This window comes from Bos javanicus, chromosome 1, assembly GCF_032452875.1.
Source record: "Bos javanicus breed banteng chromosome 1, ARS-OSU_banteng_1.0, whole genome shotgun sequence".
Classification (NCBI taxonomy): Eukaryota; Metazoa; Chordata; class Mammalia; order Artiodactyla; family Bovidae; genus Bos; species Bos javanicus.
Genome location: NC_083868.1, coordinates 10,785,172 through 10,806,653, shown reverse-complemented (window position 1 = coordinate 10,806,653; position 21,482 = coordinate 10,785,172). Strand labels below are relative to the sequence as shown.

Sequence of the window (21,482 nt, the reverse complement as noted above, 5' to 3'; positions counted from 1 at the left end):
TCTTCTCCAATACCACAGTTCAAAAGCATCAATTCTTCAGCACTCAGCTTTCTTCACAGTCCAACTCTCGCATCCATACATGACTACTGGAAAAACCATAGCCTTGACTAGACGGACCTTTGTTGGCAAAGTAATGTCTCTGCTTTTGAATATGCTATCTAGGTTGGTCATAACTTTCCTTCCAAGGAGTAAGTGTCTTTTAATTTCATGGCTGCAATCACCATCTACAGTGATTTTGGAGCCCCCCCAAATGAAGTCTGATACTGTTTCCACTGTTTCCCCATCTATTTCCCATGAAGTGATGGGACCGGATGCCATGATCTTCATTTTCTGAATATTGAGCTTTAAGCCAACTTTTTCACTCTCCTCTTTCACTTTCATCAAGAGGCTTTTGAGTTCCTCTTCACTTTCTGCCATAAGGGTGGTGTCATCTGCATATCTGAGGTTATTGATATTTCTCCCGGCAATCTTGATTTCAGCTTGTGCTTCTTCCAGTCCAGCGTTTCTCATGATGTACTCTGCATAGAAGTTAAATAAGCAGGGTGACAATATACAGCCTTGACGTACTCCTTTTCCTCTTTGGAACCAGTCTGTTGTTCCATGTCCAGTTCTAACTGTTGCTTCCTGACCTGCATATAGGTTTCTCAAGAGGCAGGTCAGGTGGTCTGGTATTCCCATCTCTTTCAGAATTTCCCACAGTTTATTGTGATCCAAACAGTCAAAGGCTTTGGCATAGTCAATAAAGCAGAAATAGATGTTTTTCTGGAACTCTCTTGCTTTTTCAATGATCCAGCGAATGTTGGCAATTTGATCTCTGGTTCCTCTAACTTTTCTAAAACCAGCTTGAACATCTGGAAGTTTATGGTTCACGTATCGCTGAAGCCTGGCTTGGAGAATTTTCAGCATTACTTTACTAGCGTGTGAGATGAGGGCAATTGTGTGGTAGTTTGAGCATTCTTTAGCATTGCCTTTCTTTGGGATTGGAATGAAAACTAAACTTTTCCAGTCCTGTGGCCACTGCTGAGTTTTCCAAATTTGCTGGCATACTGAATGCAGCACTTTCACAGCATCATCTTTCAGGATTTGAAATAGCTCCACTGGAATTCCATCACCTCCACTAGCTTTGTTCATAGTGATGCTTTCTAAGGCCCACTTGACTTCATATTCCAGGATGTCTGGCTCTAGGTGAGTGATCACACCATCGTGATTATATGGGTCATGAAGATCTTTTTTGTACAGTTCTTCTGTGTATTCTTGCCATCTCTTCTTAATATCTTCTGCTTATGTTAGGTCCATACCATTTCTGTCATTTATCGAGCCCATCTTTGCATGAAATGTTCCCTTGGTATCTCTGATTTTCTTGAAGAGATCTCTAGTCTTGCCCATTCTGTTGTTTTCTTTTATTTCTTTGCATTGATTGCTGAGGAAGGCTTTCTTATCTCTCCTTGCTATTCTTTGGAACTCTGCATTCAGATGCTTATATCTTTCCTTTTCTCCTTGCTTTTCACTTCTCTTCTTTTCACAGCTATTTGTAAGGCCTCCCCAGACAGCCAGTTTGCTTGTTTGCATTTCTTTTCCATGGGGATGGTATTGATCCCTATCTCCTGTACAATGTCACGAACCTCTGTCCATAGTTCATTAGGCACTCTTGTCTATCAGATCTACTCCCTTAAATCTATTTCTCACTTCCAGTGTATAATCATAAGGGATTTGATTTAGGTCATACCTGAATGGTCTAGTGAGTTTCCCTACTTTCTTCAATTTAATCTGAATTTGGCAATAAGGAGTTCATGATCTGAGCCATAGTCAACTCCCGGTCTTGTTTTTGCTGACTGTATAGAGCTTCTCCATCTTTGGCTGCAAAGAATATAATCAATCTGATTTTGGTGTTGGCCATCTGGTAATGTCCATGTGTAGAGTCTTCTCTTGTGTTGTTGGATGAGTGTGTTTGCTATGTCCAGTGCATTCTCTTGGCAAAACTTTATTAGTCTTTGCCCTGCTTCATTCTGTATTCCAAGGCCAAATTTGGCTGTTAGCCCAGGTGTTTCTTGACTTCCTACTTTTGCATTCTAGTCCCCTATAATGAAAAGGACATCTTTTTGGGGTGTTAGTTCTAGAAGGTCTTGTAGGTCTTCATAGAACCGTTCAACTTCAGCTTCTTCAGCATTAGTGGTTGGGGCATAGACTTGGATTACTGTGATACTGAATGGTTTGCCTTGGAAACGAACAGAGATCATTTTGTTGTTTTTGAGATTGCATCCAAGTACTGCATTTCAAACTCTTTTGTTGACCATGATGGCTACTCCATTTCTTCTAAGGGATTCCTGCCCACAGTAGTAGATATAATGGTCATCTGAATTAAATTCACCCATTTCAGTCCATTTTAGTTCGCTGATTCCTAGAATGTCGACGTTCACTTTTGCCATCTCCTGTTTGACTGCTTCCAATTTGCCTGGATTCATGGACCTGACATTCCAGGTTCCTATGCAATAGTGCTCTTTACAGCATCAGACCTTGCTTCTATCACCAGTCACATCCACAACTGGGTATTGTTTTTGCTTTGGCTCCATCCCTTCATTCTTTCTAGAGTTATTTCTCCACTGATCTCCAGTAGCATATTGGGTACCTACTGACCTGGGGATTTCCTCTTTCAGTATCCTATCATTTTGCCTTTTCATACTGTTCATGGGGTTCTCATGGCAAGAATACTGAAGTGGTTTGCCATTCCTTTCTCCAGTGGACCACATTCTGTCAGACCTCTTTACCATGACCTGCCCATCTTGGGTGGCCCCACACGGCATGGCTTAGTTTCATTGAGTTAGACAAGGCTGTGGTCCATGTGATCAGATTGACTAGTTGTCTGTGAAAACAAAATTTTTATAACTCAGGAAGTGCCAAATCTCATGCTGCCCTAGGACAAGCCTCTAGAATTTCCCAGGTATTAAAGGACTCTTGCTATAGAGGTCCAACACCATGGCTACTCCGGGAATACCTAAAGATTCAATTCAAAGGGCAAGGACACTGAATTGTCCAAGTGGCATGACTACCACACTTTGTGCTTACCTGGGATCGGATTTGAGCAGCTTTCTTTGGATCCACCATGCGAACATGTTCAAAATGCTTTAGGGTGTGTTGCCTGTCTTTCTGTTCGGCACGGACATACTTCTTTAGCATGTTGAACACGTGACGAGGCTGTAGGGGGCAAAAATGAAAAAAAAAAAGTTCAGATTTGTCCAAAATATTGGTTTTTCTAAACACTTTGGGGTCAGCGGGTCCACTAATTCATCCCCTGATGTGAAAGCACTGTGAGTCATTTTTTTTTCCTCTTTTTTTGGCAATTCTCCTTTTCAAAGAATTCTCCACTCCCCTCTTCCTAGGTAATTCCTTATTCAATTGGCCATTTTTCATTTCTATAAGAGCATTTAGCATTTGACACATAAGATGATGGCTGTCCTTGTTAACAATTCCTTTTAAAATAGCGCCTTCTGTTATGGAAGGAGAGTGGATTTTTAAAAAGCTTGATGATGGCTGTCCTTGTTAACAATTCCTTTTAAAACACAGAACCTTCTGTTACTGAAGGAGAGTGGATTTTTAAAAAATTTGTGGCCATGCTAGGTCTTTGTTGCTGCTTAGGCTACTCTCTAGGTGCAGTGTGCAGGCTTCTTATAGCGGTGGCTTCTCTTGTGGTCAAGCCCAAGCTTGTGGGCATGTGGGCTTCAGGGGCAGTTGTGACTCCTGAGCTCGAGAGCACAGGCTCATTAACTGTGGCCCTTGGGCTTAGCTGCTCTGAGGCACGTGGGCTCTTCGGGGATCAGGGATCAAACCGGTGTCCCTTGCATCGGCAGGTGGATTCTTAACCCCTGAGCCACCAGAGAAGCCCAGAGAGTTGATTCTGGATCTGTCAGATTTAACGTAGGTCCTTCCCATTTTCCCACCCAAATATACAGGGGCACTTGAGACTACATTTCTATTTGTACAGTTTTAATGATTGTCTCATATCCAACTCTCACATCCATACATGACTACTAGAAATGGATGTGAGAGTCTGACTTTAAAGAAAGCTGAGCACTGAAAAATTGATGCTTTTGAACTGTGGTGTTGGAGAAGACTCTTGAGAGTCCCTTGGACTGCAAGGAGATCCAACTAGTCCATCCTAGAGGAAATCAGTCCTGAATGTTCACTGGAAGGACTGATGCTGAAGCTGAAACTAATACTTTGGCCACCTGATGCAAAGAACTGACTCATTTGAAAATACTCTGATGCTGGGAAAGACTGGGGGCAGGAGGAGAAGGGGACAACAGAGGATGAGATGGTTGGATGGCATCACTGACTCAATGGACATGAGTTTGAGTAAACTCTGGGAGTTGGTGATGGACAGGGAGGCCTGGCGTGCTGCAGTCCATGGGGTTGCAAAGAGCTGGACACGACTGAGTGACTGAACTGAACTGAGTGGTTGTCTCAGCAGTTATTGCTGCACAAATAATCCTACCATCAGTAACATGTAATAATCAAAATGAGAAAAATAACAGACAATCACCACTGATTTGCAGGCCAAGGAATAGTTGATAAATTCTAAGAGACATCATATTTTCCTAGGAGAAAGGCCAATGTTTTATTTTACTCTGGAGTTTAATTAAAATCTTTCCATGAGATTAGATTCTAATTCTTTCAGCAACAATTAAGTTTCTTCTTAAGTGCTTCTATTTTTTTTCTAATTGGTTCCATTCCATTTTTATTCCAGTCTTACTTGAAAGCATTCATCCTTATTTTTTTTTAAAAAAGGACAAGGTCTACTTTCTCTGTCTTTAACAATTCTACTGCTACATGCATTACACTATGTGAGTTTTAAAAACAATTTCCAAAGATACATGCTTCCTCTTCATTAAAATAAACAAAAATTACCTGTGGAAGTCCATGTCAGAAATAGAATTTTGGCCATTTGGGTATATCTAGTTATTATTACGGAGAAGGCAATGGCACCCCACTCCAGTACTCCTGCCTGGAAAATCCCATGGATGGAGAAGCCTGGTAGGCTGCAGTCCATGGGGTCTCTGAGGGTCGGACAGGACTTGAGCAACTTCACTTTCACTTTTCACTTTCATGCATTGGAAAAGGAAATGGCAACCCACTCCAGTGTTCTTGCCTGGAGAATCCCAGGGATGGGGGAGCCTGGTGGGCTGCTGTCTATGGGGTCACACAGAGTCGGACACGACTGAAGTGACTTAGCAGCAGCAGCAGCAGTTATTATTAACCTATGGTGCCCTGAAAATCAGTTGGAAGGTACAGATTTTATTTGCAGAGATGGTGTGTGTGTGTTTCCCAATACTTTATGGAATGTGCCTCCCTGTCTCCTGTTGCTTAACTGTGGGGCCACTTCCCTGACATCCCAGGCAAAAGTGGTAGGTATCCTTTCCTTGTGCTCCCAGGAAATGCTTTGCAAACCCTCATTATTGCATTTAATACAACCTATTAAATAATATGGGCTTCCCTGATGGCTCAGACAGTAAAAAACCTGCCTGCAACGCAGGAGACCTGGTTGGATCCCTAGGTCGGGAAGATCCCCTGGAGAAGGAAATGGCTACCCACTCCAGGATTCTTACCTGGGGAATTCCAAGAACAGGAGTGTTATGTGTTTCTGACTGCCCTCTTCAACTGTGAGCCTCTCAAGGGCCAGGTTTGGTCTTTCTGTATTAAGAATCACACATGATAGAGAGTGCTTGACTCAGAGAGCCTGCTCTGAATTGGCTTCCATGCCTTCCCTGATAGCTCAGTTGGTAAAGAATCTGCCTGCAAGGCAGGAGACGCCGATTCAATTCCTGGGTTGGGAAGATCTGCTGGAGAAGGGACAGACTACCCACTCCAGTATTCTTGGGCTTCCCTGTGGCTCAGCTGGTAACGAATCTCCCTGCAATTCTGGAGGCCTGGGTTTGATCCCTGGGTTGGGAAGATCCCTTGGAGAAGGGAAAGGCTAAAAGGCTACCCACTCCAGTATTCTGGCCTGGAGAATTCCATGGACTGTATAGTCCATGGGGTCACAAAGAGTCGGACACGAGTGAGCAACTTTCACTTTCATGCCTTCCACAGGCGACACTCCTACACTTAAGAAAACAAATAAATAAACACAACAGAAAGAAAGTAAACCTGGGCTCATCTGCCTTCTTTCTTCCGTTTATCCTGGAAGCAATGTGCTTCTCCATAATCTCCAAAAAAGGCAGACATCACAGCTTGAAACATAGTGTTTGGCAGCCCATCACTATAATTGTCATTGCTACTGTGAAATTTGGTTTACCCTACAAATTAGAGAATGATCTTTTAAATCTTTTTAAAAGGAGAAAAGCAGTAAAAGAAATAACAATTGACAAACTCCACTGATAATACACATGTAAAAGGCGATAGGTTTATACAAAATCAAAGTTGCTCGGTCGTGTCTGACTCTTTGTGACTCCATGGACCTTAGCCCATCAGGCTCCTCTGTCCATGGAATTCTCCAGGCAAGAATAGTGGAGTGAGTAGCCGTACCCTTCTCCAGGGGATCTTCCCGACCCAGGGATCGAACCTAGGTCTTCTGTATTACAGGTGGATTCTTTACCATCTGAGCCATCAGGGAAGCCCAAGTTTATACAAACTTGTTTGGAAAAGGTAATTTTGAGGTCAGAAATCAAAGGCTGAGTACTGTTGAATGTGATGCATATTTTATACACAGGATTGAGCAAACAGGATATTGCATGCCCTTCACACTTGCTCCTTTATTCAGCACCAAGGCCTAAGAAACTCCTTTAGTTCTACTGCAGTCATACTTCCAAGGTTGGATACAGACAGGACTGCAAATAATTGCAGTCATCCAAGACGCCCCAGCCTCTTACTGGTGCAACTACTTGGCTGAATATGGTTTCTCAGTTGCTCAGTTTCATTTTTTAATTCTTGAAAAGGCTTTGTTGTTTTGAAGACAATAGAACTTTTTTTCTTTATGAGCTCACATAAGCAAAAAATGCTTCAAGTGACCATAAGGATTATTTTTCATCATAACTCTCTTTTCTTCTTTCTTTTTTGGTAGTCAGTCACCTATAAACGTTTCTACAAGGCATGTGGTCCTCAGGACTGTCACCCCCAAGCATGGGTGCCAGGATGTAACGGCTCCAAATTGGTCTTGATGCTTGAAGCTAAATTCTAATAACTGACATTTGAGTCTCTTCCCCAACCCCCCTCTTTTTTCCCCTGTCACCACAAACGGCACAGACTCCCACCTGTGGTTATTAACCTTAACATCAATTTAAAAATAAACATAAGTCTCAAACTACCTAAGCCTCAGTTTCCTCATCTGTGCCACTGAGATAACGATCTTTCATAGGCACACATGGGGATGAAATCGTTGTTTGTTACTGAAACTAACATGACACTGTAAATCAACAATTGTTGTTGCTTTAGTCGCTCAGTTGTGTCCAATTCTTTTGTGACTCCCTGGAGTGTAGCCCGCCAGGCTCCTCTATCCATGGAATTTCCCAGGCAAGAATACTAGAGTGGGTTGCCATTCCCTTCTCCAGGGGATCTTCCCGACTCAGGGATTGAACCTGTGTGTCTTGCATTGGCAGGAGGATTCTTTACCACTGAGCCACCAGGGAAGTCCCCAATCAACAATACTCTGATATAATATAACAATTACATTAAAGAATCATTTTAATGGTGAAAAGAAGAACTGATGCAAATGTACCAATATGATAATAATTTATATTTGGGTGATGGATACATAATCTATATTTTAAAAACATATTTTCATACTACTCTTTGTAGTGTATACATTTTTAATATCTCAAAATTAAATAAAATTATATACCTTCTCTGAAGATAATTGGGGTATGTAAAAGAGCACGAAGAAACCTAAAACCATTATTCTATCATTAGGAGACAAAACTGTATCAACACTGCAAATATATTTACATACTATTTTTATAAAATTATTTTATATAAGTGGGGCCTTGTTGAACAGTAAAAAAAAATATTGTGTTAGTTACTCAGCATAATGCTGCATCCACAGTAGCTACTCAGTAAACATTTTTTCTACAGTGTTGCCTCCCCTTATTTCTCTTGTCTAAGCAATGGCAGTTCAACATTTATTGACTGCTTATATGAATAAGACAGTGCTTCAGGGAGTTCATGCACAGTGATTCACAATCTTCCTATCAACCGTATGACAGAGGTACAGCTGGTCAACCCATTTCATTGATGAACCTAACAAGGCACACGGGAGATAACGGGCTATGAAGCTGGTTACATTTAGTCACAGAGCTAGTCAGGAGTAGAGCCAAGAACAGGTAGACCAACTCTGGCTCTACAGGCCAATCTCCGGATCACTACATGATCCTGCCTTTCAAGGAAACTCTAAAATGGACCATGCAAAGGACCATTCCACAAAGTAACCTATAGAGCTGAAAACCAAAAGAGGTTGCTGAATAGTTAGAAATTAAGAGTCTGTTCTAGATGTCCTCGCCTGGATTTCCAGTTCTTATAAGTGCAGATAATATTCTTTTGGGACACACTAATATCTGCCCTTTTAATTGTGTTGAAAATCATCCAGACTTATTAAATCTCGGAAATGCCATCCTTGGTTTTTGGCATTCTGCTGTGCTTTAGCTAATGTCTCAGATGCAGGGAGGAGAAATAGCAAGATAGAAAGGTCCTCTGTCAATCTGTTTAGTATTACCGGAAAAAGATTAAAGGCATTAATGAGCAGTTAGGCTTTTGTGACATTCACAGATTCTAATTCTAAATCCATCCTTATCTTCTACTAAAATGGATAATTAAATTGTGAATATGTTCACACGTTTACAATTGCTTATCTCATTTGATACCGACATTTCTTTATATGCTTCAGAAATACATTCAGAAATATATTCCTAACTTCCCCCCACCCCAAATCCCTAGAGCTTGACAATGAAACAGTAGCACACCGGGCTCTCAGGACAGTCCAGGCCTCTCTCTGCCCAGGAACAAAGCTCTTGGAGCACAGAACAAAGCTTTGTACTCTAGAGCCCAGGGTACGCCGTGACCTCATCACTGTTTATGTGAGCTCAGATACACATCGTGTGGGCATCTATACAGACACCAGCCTTTCCCTCCCACTGCCTACACCTCAGGACAGGAGAATTCAGGATGCTTTTCAGAAAGACACTCTGAGGTCCCTCATTAAATGAATGACAAGATTCTGTTTGGAAACATATTTCTAAAGACCATGTTAAGAAATGAAAAATATAAAAATCAGATTAGTCATTATGTTGGAGTAGGCAGATGAAGCATCCTAAATAAAATGGCAGTTATGTTGACACTTCAAAAACAAATGCTATTTTAAGTAAGAAAGAAAAATAACATTCCCCTGTACCTTTATATTTTCATTTGCTTTAGTTAAAAAAAAGGAAAGAAAAAGAATTCTGCTTCTGATATATGATTCATGCATGTTTCATTTAAATACAGGAGTAACAGTCTTTACAACTTTTAGAAAGAATAGTAGTATAACAGGAACCTTCCATTGTTTAGGGATTTTTATTTCATCATCTTAGGACAAAGGTGAATAATTTAAAATTTTAATTAAAAGTGCAGAAACATTCACACAGAAATGATAGGAAAAATATCTGATATCTGTATAGAAATATATTCTATTAAAGTAACTATTTCTATTGTCATAATCCTTACATTTAAGACAGGATTATTCAGATGTTTAGAAAAACTAGCTTAAGAATTCAGTGGCTCATCATAAGGATATTGACAGTAAGCAGAGATTAAGAAGCATGTTTTTAACCTCTATGCATATAATTTCATTCATTCTCTTTACATCTTCTATAATAACATTTTTTTCCTGCAAATTTCTCTCATTTTACAGTACAGATGTTCTATGTATTAATACCGCAATCTGGTTATATTGCCATTGAATGGCTAATCTTATTATTAAAATTTATAGCAAAGAACAGAGATAATAAAAGGAAAAGATCTGCCCGGGGGACTAATTATACCCAATCCTTTTTTATTGTCACTATTGTTTCTGCAAGAGTGCTTAGTCCATAATTACAAAGTATCTATTTGCATCAGATGTGGCCCTTTTCAACATGCATTAAATTCACTTCACAATCACACTGAATTAACAACACATCATTTCAAAAAGAAATTTCTTCAAGATTAAGAGTGTATGTGTGTATGCTCAGTCGCTTCAGTCGTATCTGACTCTTTGCAACCCTATGGACTGTAGCCTGCCATGCTCCTCTGTCCATGGAAGGCTATAGTCTATGGGGTTCCAAACAGTTGGACACGACTGAAGGATTGAGTAGGCCTTACTAAAATGGATTATACTTAATCTGAAAATAGAAGATTTACATTTTGGAACATTAACCATCTCCCTCTCTTGGAAAGACAGAGTAACATATCGCCAGCTCTTGCTCCTGGCACAATTTGGTTGTCAAAAAATGCTAATTAAATTAATGAATAACCCAGAGCTAAATATAACTGCATAAGTAGTTTCAGCAGCAAAATATATCCTTCACAGTATCTCTAAACCAAGAAGAGTTGCATTCCAAATTTTCATGGTACATATCAATCTATCTTCCCTGTATGTTGGGGTCCTTCAGAGAGCTGTTTTCTTCTCAGAAAATATTTCATAGACTATAGCATATTCAAACTAGTGTCAACAAGATTCATTTCCTTGATTTCAAAAGATGGTACTGGTTGTTTTCTTGTGGTGTGGGTTTTGATGTCAGGCTGATGTATGGAATTTTGTAAGAAATTTCACAGCTTTCCCCCTATAATTGTTGTTATTTAATTGCTTAGTCGTGTCTGACTTTTTTGTGACCCCATGGACTGCAGCCTGCCAGGCTCCTCTGTCCAAGGGATTCCCCAGGCAAGAATATGGGAGTGGTTTGCCATTTCTTTCTCCAGGGGATCTCCCTGATACAGGGAAGGAACTTGCACATTCTGCCTTGGCAGGTGGATTCTTTACCACTAAGCCACCAGGGAAGCCCCTTCCTATAATAGGTAATTAAAAAAATTAATATATCCACTTCTCACATGTATTGACTTTTAAACTTGGTTCTTTTATGCAATTTTATAAATTTGGTATCCATGGATTTTGAATCAATCATACACACTCAACTCAATGCCAATCACATCTGAGTGGGTAGCTTTCGATTCCACAATTCATATGGGAGGTACATTAAAACATGACCATTCAGCCCCACCGTGCCTCTTCATAGCACTATGTCTGAAGTAGAAATCTGGCATTTTATCATAGCAGATACTTGTGCCTGAAACCATCTCCTGATGGGAGGGAATGATCTGTCAAGAGCCTTTAAAAGCCCCAAGCATAATCCTGCCAAAAAGAAGGAAGTAAATGAGTCACTTTATGGGGAAGCACCCTAACCTTTCCAGGTCACAAGGGACTTATTCAGAAAATCCTTTCCTGGAGCATTAAATTGCACCCTAGTGGTTTTGCACCCAGACTGTGACTGGGGAAGTTAATCACCTATCAAGAAAAAGCAGTTCTCTCCTGTTTTCACAAGGAGGTTCAGGGCCATTATTTTCATAGTTCTACATCTTGGACTTTGGGCTATCTTGGGCACATAAATGTAAAATGTATAAAATCTCTGTGGGCAGATTTGAAAAACACCTTTAAGAGAGTTAAACCTCTTTCGGCTTGAGATGGTCTTGGTTGATTTTATTCTGCCTTGGTAGACCTCCCTCAGCATTTCACAGGCATTCTCACTGTTGCAAGAAAAACCAGAAGAACAAAAACACACTTGGGGAGCTTCCACTAGAACCTTTGGATCACAGCTGTGTTCATCTTTAAAGCTAGGGCTGTCTGTCTTTGCCCCGTGCTCAGTCGTGCCTGACTCTTTTCTACCCTACAGACGATAGCTGGCCAGGCTTCTCTGTCCATGGGATTCTCCAGACAAGAATACTGGGGAGGGTTGGCATGCCCTCTTCCAGGGGGACATTCCTGAATCAGGAATTGAACCTGGCAGATTCTTTACCTGCTGTGCTTTCAGCTGAATTAAATTTTTAAGTCTGCTGCAAAATCCATGCCTATTCCTTGCTTCAGAAGAGCACATAAATGCTTTTTGCAGTTTAACATGGTATAAAAAGGTGAACGACAATTCTATGTCAGGTTGAACATAGAAGTCTTGTACAAGCAACAGGAGCAATGGGATAAATTCTCATGACAGGCTCCATTCCGTGTTTCCTCCAGCTTTGGTAATATGGAGGCACTAGGTACACTCCCTCCCAGTATATCCAGATTACTGTTTGGCTTCCCATGTCGTAACAGAGCACAGCAGGACTCAGGCAAGGCCATCCCACATCCTTTCCCTCCTCCACAAGAAGGCGGATGACTTCCGAGTAGGGACAAGGTACCAAAGCCTCTATATATTCTATCCTAACAAGCTTTCTCTTCTTGGGGATCCAAGTATCTTTGTACTTCACGGTCTCATCTCAACTTTAGATTAATCCCTTTGTTCTTCTAATTATAGCTAACAAAAAGCTAGAACAATGTTAATCGCAAAAAGAGTAGAATAATTAACCCCAATCTGCAAACGGAAGAGAAGGTCTTCCTAATTAAGCCACTTGTTCCAAGCTGTAAGATGGCAAACTTGGAAATTAAAGACAGGTGTTTATACTCTACTCTAAAATATAGAAAATAAGGGTGGTTTTAATCCTGTCATTCACAAATGAGGGGCGTTTGGACTATTTGTCAAATCTGGTAGGTTTCATAATTTTTTTTCTGGGATAGTTTGCTAGTTCTCAGAAATAACTTATTTTATTTTAGTTACTATGACATAAGAAGAAATACATGTTTGGTCTCTGCCCCCAGTTCCTGACAGAGCTCCTAACGCCCTTGTAAAATCTGGTGACCAGAGCATCTTTTGTTTTAATATTTGGTCTTAGTCTTTGATTCCAGACAGGAGAGCTTATTAGACTCTTGGAGGGTGCTTCATGTGCTAACGAGGTGACTCTTGGAGGATGGGAACTGGATGCTGGAGGAACCAACCCTGTGATTACAGGGGTTGTAGCTTTTGGCCAGATTATCTGACCTCCAGGGAGGGGAGAGGGGCTGCAGATTGAGTTTAACCACCAGTGGTCAATGATTTAATCATTCATGGTTATCTATTGGAACCTTCGCCACCAAAAATCCCTTAAGAACGGAATGCAGAGAGCTTCCAGGTTGGAGAACACACTAGGGTGTGAGGAGGGTACCATGCCTGGAGAGGGCGTGCAGACTCCATACCCCTTCCCCACATACCTTGCTCTATAGTCTCTTCCATATGGCTATTCCTGAGTCCTATCCTTTTTAATAAACTGCTAGGAGTAAATAAAGTTCTTACTGTGAGTTGTTCCAGGGAATTATCAAATTTGAGGAGGGTCCCCCCCCACCGACTTACAGCTAGTCCATCAGAAATACAAGGTGAAAATCTGGGATTTGTGACTGGCTTTGAACCCTTAACCCATGGGGATCTACATGAACTAGGGGTTGTGATATCAGAATTCTTTCATGTGAGGGACAACTTCCCATATATTTGGTGTCGGAGTACTGAGAGTAAATAGTTCTTCCTTTAGTTACACAGACCCAAGCTATACATTAGTGAAGACAACATATAGAACTGAAATTTAGGACCTGGTTTTTGGATCAGCTTAGATCCACTGGATACAGAGCTTGGATCTGCTGACCGGCGAGCAAAGAGGGGCCAGAAATTGTTTGGACTTGCATGTCTTCAATTCTTATTTAGTTACTCAGTGAGACATATTGAAGCACTTAACGATGAACAGGATTATTAATGCAACCCAGACAGCAAAGCCCACAGAGTTGAAGAAATCGTAAACAAAAGATGTTTTAAAATACCAGACCCTTGGGAAGATTTGTCAAGTGGTCTGATCATCTGACAAACGCCAACTGTGACACACTCTTGACTTCTTAAGAGCGAGTTGCAGCAGTATGCTTCAATCTTGTATATTCATACTTAGATTTTGGCATTTTTACTTCACAAATCCTCTAACTGGCTACACCATGTTCAAAGATAGGCACATGTATATTTATTTCAATTTCACCCTCTTCTCATACTACCTAACCACCCTTGATCTAACCACAGGGCTCTGACTTGCTAGAAATAGTATAAGGAAACTCAAGATAAAGCTTATGTTGGGGAGGAAGAAATTTTCTTCTAGGCTTCCAGGTTATTCTAGCTGATCTAAGAATTAAATTGACATGAGACAGATTAAGAGGAGGAAAATCAAACAGAAGTTGAAAAACATGTATACATGGGAGAGACCCAGGAAAACTGAGTAATACACCAAAATGACAGAAAGCCCCACCTTAAATACTACTCTCAGCTACAGACAAGAGGATGTTGGAGGTTTGGGACTTCAAAGGGGAGGAAGGCAATTAACACGGAGGAGGGGGAAAGAAATCAAATGCTTGGTAGACAAGTGTTTGCTGGGCCATGCAGAAGCAATGGGACACAGAAGAATTTTAACAGATTTTCCTCTGTGTCTACGCACCTAGTTCATACTCCAGTTATCTATGGTGACAACTCCCTCCCTCAAACAGGTCCTCTGTCTATGTTCTTTTAGGCACTGAGGTACAAGGAAGCTCAAAGATTCTTCCTGAGTCTTTTGGGTCTCAAAAATAATCAGCCTAAGTTAATCCTCGTGCCAAAGAGACACATTCCGGGGTGGTAAATTTTGCTCCCCTACACTTACAGAAATCCAAATATAACCTAGGACCTTTAAACTGATCCATGGAGGAGCTTCCTAAAACGAGTGAACTTCCTGAAACCCATGTGTAATTTTGTGTGCACACATGCGAGTTTCTAGGGAGAGGATCTCTTATTGCTATCTGTTCTGTAGAGCAGATAACTGTAAGACCAGACATTAAGTAGCTGCTGGATTATTAAATAATGTACAATGAATTTCTTTAAAAAACTGAAATATTTATGTCTTCATTATGGGTTTTAAAATAAAACATCATGAGAAACGCTGGGCTGGATGAAGCACAAGCTGGAATCAAGACTGCCAGGAGAAATATCACTAACCTCAGATACGCAGATGACACCACCCTTATGGCAGAAAGTGAAGAAGAACTAAAGAGCCTCTTGATGAAAGTGAAAGAGGAGAGTGAAAAAGTTGGCTTAAAGCTCAACATTCAGAAAACGAAGATCATGACATCTGGCCCCATCACTTCATGGCCAATACATGGGGAAACAGTGGAAACAGTGGCTGACTTTATTTTTTGGGGCTCCAAAATCACTGCAGATGGTGACTACAACCACGAAATTAAAAGACATTCCTAGGAAGGAAAGTTATGACTAACCTAGACAGCACATTAAAAAGCAGAGACATTACTTTGCCAACAAAGGTCCGTCTAGTCACAGCTATGTTTTTTTCCAGTGGTCATGTATGGATGTGAGAGTTGGACTACAAAGAAAGCTGAGCCCAAAGAATTAATGCTTTTGAACTGTGGTGTTGGAGAAGACTCTTGAGAGTCCCTTGGACTGCAAGGAGATCTAACCAGTCCATCCTAAAGGAAATCAGTCCTGAATATTCATTGGAAGGACTGATGTTGAAGCTGAAACTCCAATACTTTGGCTACCTGATGCGAAGAGCTGACTCTTTTGAAAAGACCCTGATGCTGAGAATGACTGAAGGCAGGAGGAGAAGGGGACAACAGAGGATGAGATGGCTGGATGGCATCACTGACTCAATGGACATGAGTTTGAGTAAACTCCGCAAGTTGGTGAAGGACAGGGAGGCCTGGCATGCTGCAGTCCATGGGGTCATAAAGAGTCAGACACGACTGAGCTACTGAACTGAACTGAATGGGTTTTTAAGAATGAACAAAAATAGGTACGGTAAAGAACCTGCCAGCCAATGTAGGAGACATAAGAGACATGGGTGTAATCCCTGGGTTGGGAAGATCCTCTGGAAGAGGGCATGGTAACCCACTCCAGTATTCTTGCCTGGAGAAGCCCAAGGACGGAGGAGCCTGGTGGGCTACAGTCCATGGGGTGACAAAGAGTTGGATACAACTGAAGAGACTTAGCATGGCACAGCACATGCAACTTTTGCTAGAGCAAAATAGGACATATCCCAGTACTGTCTGTTTGACAGCATTGGATAAAAAGCTGTTTTGACTTAGAAGCCATGACTAAGTAGGGCTGTGCCATGGAGGGAATCTGGGTGATAAACATGGACTCAGAGGCACACGACAGCTTTCAAGCTCATGCCTTGCTTAAACACTTCTTATCTTTCTATATACTTAATTCAAATTCAATTAAGAACAGAAAACACTATTGTCTCTCATCACACACTTCCCACTGGTCTTTAGTCAGATCTCTTTATTCAGCTTGGTAAAGATTCAAAGCAAGGTAAAGAGGTAATACTGAGAGGCTTTTCCAGAATAGCATGCAAACCACACAGCATAGTTTATAGGACTTTGTCTAATAAATGCAAACTCTCCCATTTGTCTTTCTACCAACCATTTGATATGAAGTGTGTCCTTAAACGCTCTCAAGTTAACAAGTTCCCTTGTGCTTACCAATTTTTACAAATCTCAACTAAAAAGAAATGAATGGAGAATATATAAAGTACAGGGTAGTTACATTTCCCAAAGATGATTTTCAAGCTGGCAGTCTTTTAAGTACATTCTGATCAGCTTTACAAAATTCCGATTATACTCAAAACTTGAAGGTGGAATGTCAAACTCATTTCCCTCAATGCCTTCATGTATTAAGATCTCAGCAAATGACTTTTCACTTTATCCATTATATTGACTGACTTAGCTGGCACTTCCTCATGCTGTCACTAGTTTGCCTGCCATGACACACCAACCAATTACTGTCCTTTTTAAAAAAAAATTGCTGGCCTTTATTTTCTCCAACAATTGCTACTTTCTTATCAAACACATATTACCCTAATGTTAAAGTCTGCATAATAGCATTGAGCAAAATCTCAATGTAGGGAAAAAACCATGCTTCTTAATGGTAAATCTCACAAAGAATTCAGTAAAGAATTGTATGAAGACATTTCAGGAATCTCAACAAAATTTAACATTTGGCTGAACTGATCTAGTATGCTGTTACTGGGAGTGTGAATTGGTAGAGCCATTATGAAAAACAGTGTGCAGATTTCTCAAAAAATTAAAAATGGATTTACCATATGATCCAGTGATTGACCCTTCGATATTTATACAAAAGAAATAATAGTGAAAGTGTTAGTCACTCAGGTGTGTCTGGCTCTTTGTGATCCCATGGACTGTAGCCCACCAGGCTCCTCTGTCCATGGAATTCTCCAGGCAAGAATACTGAAGTGGATTGCCATGCCCTCCTCCAGGGGGTCTTCCTGACCCAGGGGCTGAATCTGCATCTCCTGCATTACAGGCAACTTCGTCACCAACTGAGTCACAAGGGAAGCCCTATACAAAGGAAATGAGGACGCTACTTTGGAAAGATACATAGACTACATTGTTCGCAGAAGCCTTATGTACAATAGCCAAGATATAGAAGAAACCTAAGTGCCAGAGACTAGAGAAAGAACATGTGGTATACACACACACACAGTAATATCAGCCACAAAAAATAATGAAATTTTATCATTTGTGACAACAAGGATGGGCCTGGGCGGGAGAGAGGGCATTTTACACTTAGTGAAATAAACCAAAGACAAATGCTGTGGTTTTCACTTATATGAGGAATCCAACAAAACAAAAGAAATCAGCAAATACAGCAAAACAGAAACAGACTCACAGATACAGAGAGAAAATGAATGGTCCCCAGCAGGAGGAGAGAAAGAATGGGTGAACTTGGTGAAGGAGATTACTAGGTAGAAACTTCCAGTTGTAAAAGGAACAGTCTCAGAGATGTAATGCACAACATGTGGAACACAGTCAGTAATATTAGAATAACTGTATGATATACAATCTATAAAGAATAAAAAACACATTATTATGTCTTGTACCTGAAATTAATATAATGTAAGTCAACTACACTTCAGTCAAAAGAAAAAAATAAAAGGAAAAGAAATGAGGAAGGAAAGCGAACAGGTGCTAAAGAAACTGCCAATTTTTTTTTCTCTCAATTAAATGTCAAGAGTCTGAGTATGAAGCATCAGATACAAGCATGAAATTAAGTTTAGTATGGATAAAATGGCTGCAATGTAGTATTTAGTATTCACATTTAGTACAGATAAGATATTTCATGAGACACGGGGAAAAAAACCACTTCTGGCACACAGACATACAGATAGACAGACAGATACATATGAATGGATGTTTTCTAACAGAAGATTTAGACTGACTATCTGTAAAGACACCCAAAATTTTAGAATTACAAAGAAAGCTTCAGTTTTTTGTCTCTCATCTTCAAAACCACATTTCAGTCCACAATAATTAGGCGCTCCTAAATTTTTCCAGATCTAAGCCTACGACAGCAAGTTTATTTTAAACAGAAATTACCATGCAGCCTTTTGGGCTTCCCAGGTGGCCTAGTGGTAAAAAACCTGCCAGTGAAGGAGATGCAAGAGATGTGGCTTCAATCCCTGGGTTGGGAAGATTCCCTGGAGGAGGGCATGGCATTCCACTTTAGTATTCTTGCCTGGAGAATGCCACGGACAGAGGACCCTGGCGAGCTAAAGTCCATGGGGTTGCAAGGAGTCAGACATAACCGAAGCATCTTAGCATGCATGCAGGCTTTGGTTTATCTGTACAGGATCCCACATAAGTCTAGTTTCTCTTCAGATTACAGAGGATTTTGAACAGTCAGGCAATATAATAATCTTTTCTCCATCTATGAAGTAGACCCTGCCAATTACAGGAGGGAAGGCTCACACAGTATATAAGTCAATAGTTCATGAAGCCAGGAGTTGCTTAAATTTGAGCTCTGTTAAAGTAAGAAGCCAAAGTCCTACATTTGGTGATGATTTAGTTTAAAGTAGTACATATGTTCAGTAGCTTAAAGGCCTCCAAGGGTGATGGAAGGTTAACCACGTGTGATGCAACTTTATTGACTATGCCGAAGCCTTTGACTGTGTGGATCATAACAAACTGTAAAGAATTCTTAAAGAGATGGGAATACCAGACCACCTGACCTGCCTCCTGAGAAATCTGTATGCGGGTCAAGAAGCAACAGTTAGAACTGGACATAGAAAAATGGACTGGTTCCAAATTGGGAAAGGAGTATTCAAGGCTGTATATTGTCACCCTGCTTATTTAACTTATATGCAGAGTACATTGGGGCTTCCCTGATAGCTCAGTTGGTAAAGAATCCACCTGCAATCCAAGAGACATTGGTTCGATTCCTGGGTGGGGAAGATCCGCTAGAGAAGGGACAGGCTACCCACTCCAGTATTCCTGGGCTTCCCTTGTGGCTCAGCTGGTAAAGAATCTGCCTGCAATGTGGAAGACCTGGGTTTGATATCTGGGTTGGGAAGATCCCCTGGAGAAGGAAAGGCAGAATATATCATGTGAAATGTTGGGCTGGATGAAGCACAAGCTGGAATCAAGACTGCCGGGAGAAATATCAATAACCTCAGATACGCAGATGACACTAACCTTATGAGAGAAAGCAAAGAGGAACTAAAGAGCCTCTTCATAAAAGTGAAAGAGGAGAATGAAAAAGCTGGCTTAAATTTCAACATTCAAAAAAAGAAGATCAAGGCATCCAGTCCCATCACTTCAAGGCAAATTGATGGGGAAACAATGGAAACAGTGACAGATTTTATCTTCTTGGGCTCCAAAATCACTGCAGATGGTGACTGCCACCATGAAATTAAGATGCTTGCTCTTTGGACCTAGAGAGCATATTAAAAAGCAGAAACAAAATTGCTTTGCCAACAAAGGTCTGTCTAGTCAAAGCTATGGTTTTTCCAGTTGTCACGTTTGGATGTGAGAGTTGCACTATAAAGAAAGCTGAGCGCCAAAGAATTGATGCTTTTGAACTGTGGTGTTAGAGAAGACTCTTGAGAGTTCCTTGGACTGCAAGGAGATCAAACCAGTCCATCCATTCTTTAGAAAATCATTCTTGAATATTCATTGGAAGGACTGATGCTGAAGCTAAAACTCCAGTCCTTTGGCCACCTGATGTGAGGAGCTGACTCACTGGAAAAGAACCTGATGCTGGGAAAGATGGAAGGCAGGAGGAGAAGGGGACGACAGAGGATGAGACGGTTGGATGGCATTGTGACTTGATGGACATGAGTTTGAGCAAGGTCCGGGAGTTGATGATGGACAGGGAGGCCTGGTGTGTGGCAGTCCATGTGGTTGCAAAGAATGGACATGACTGAGTGACTGAACTTAACTGATGCAACTTTGGAGAGGAATTTAACTTTTCTGGGGAAAAAAGCATACCTCTTTTTTTCTTCCAAGGAAACATATAGAGAAGTGAAAATTTTGAAGAGCTTGTCATTAGAAGAGGAGTCACTAGCCTTCTACAGATTAAGAGTTTATCCTAGTGGGGCTTCCCAGCTGGCACTAGTGGTAAAGAATCTTCCTGTCAATGCAGGAGATATAAGACACACGGGTTCCATCCCTGGGTCAAGAAGATCCCCTGGAATAGGAAGTGGCAACTACTCCAGTATTCTTGCCTGGAGAATCCCATGGACAGAGGAGCCTGGTGGGCTATAGTTCATGGGGTTACAAAGAGTTGGACACGACTGAGTGACTGAGCATACAAAAGGACACAACTGTGGTCTAATTTTTATATTCCAGGGGATGGGAGTGGAAGGGGGAGGAGGATGAAAGGACAAGAATGGACCGTTTTAACAACTGTAATATTTTAAGTATATATACATGCTAAGTCACTTCAGTCGTGTCCGACTCTTTGCGACCCTATGTATGGACTGTAGCCTGGGGTGCTCCTCTGGCCATGGGATTCTCCAGGCAAAAATACTGGAGTGTGTTGCTATGGCCTCCTCTGATTCAAAAAGTGCACTTGTAGGTTGGGCACTGAATATTAGTCAGTAGGCATGTAATTAATCAAAAAAGGAAATCTGGAACATAAAGCAACACACAGATTCTGGGACTCACAAATGAAATTCATGGTAGAGTAAGGAATTCTAGTTGCACAAATACATCATCACGTCATACTCTCAAGCTTGGGTTTAAAAAAAAATAGAAATATGGATTAAACTTAAGCTTCAAAGGGACTATGTATAAACAATGCATGCTATTTCACACTCCCCACTTACAAAGTCTGAGACCATTTGGTACAATGTGGTCAGGGTTAGTTTAGTTCAGTTCAGTTGTTCAGTTGTGTCCGACTCTTTGCAACCCCATGAACTGCAGCATGCCAGGCCTCCTTGTCCATCACCAACTGCCAGAGTCTACTCAAACCCCTGTCCACTGAGTCGGTGATGCCATCCAACCATTTCATCCTCTGTCGCCCCCTTCTTCTCCTGCCCTCAATCTTTCCCAGCATCAGGGTCTTTTCCAGTGAGTGAGTCAGCTCTTCACATCAGGTGGCCAA

The 21,482-nt window shown here is 41.1% G+C and overlaps 1 protein-coding gene across 7 annotated transcripts in view; it reads right to left on the bottom strand.

Annotated features, from left to right (window-relative positions):
• APP (amyloid beta precursor protein) overlaps nucleotides 1–21,482 on the bottom strand; it is a 312,159-nt gene that overhangs the window by 71,315 nt on the left and 219,362 nt on the right. For all 7 annotated transcript variants that reach the window (XM_061424251.1, XM_061424401.1, XM_061424605.1 and 4 more), the window contains one exon: nucleotides 3,064–3,192. In XM_061424251.1, coding sequence (XP_061280235.1) covers nucleotides 3,064–3,192 — 129 coding nt within the window. The remainder of the gene's footprint in view (nucleotides 1–3,063; nucleotides 3,193–21,482) is intronic.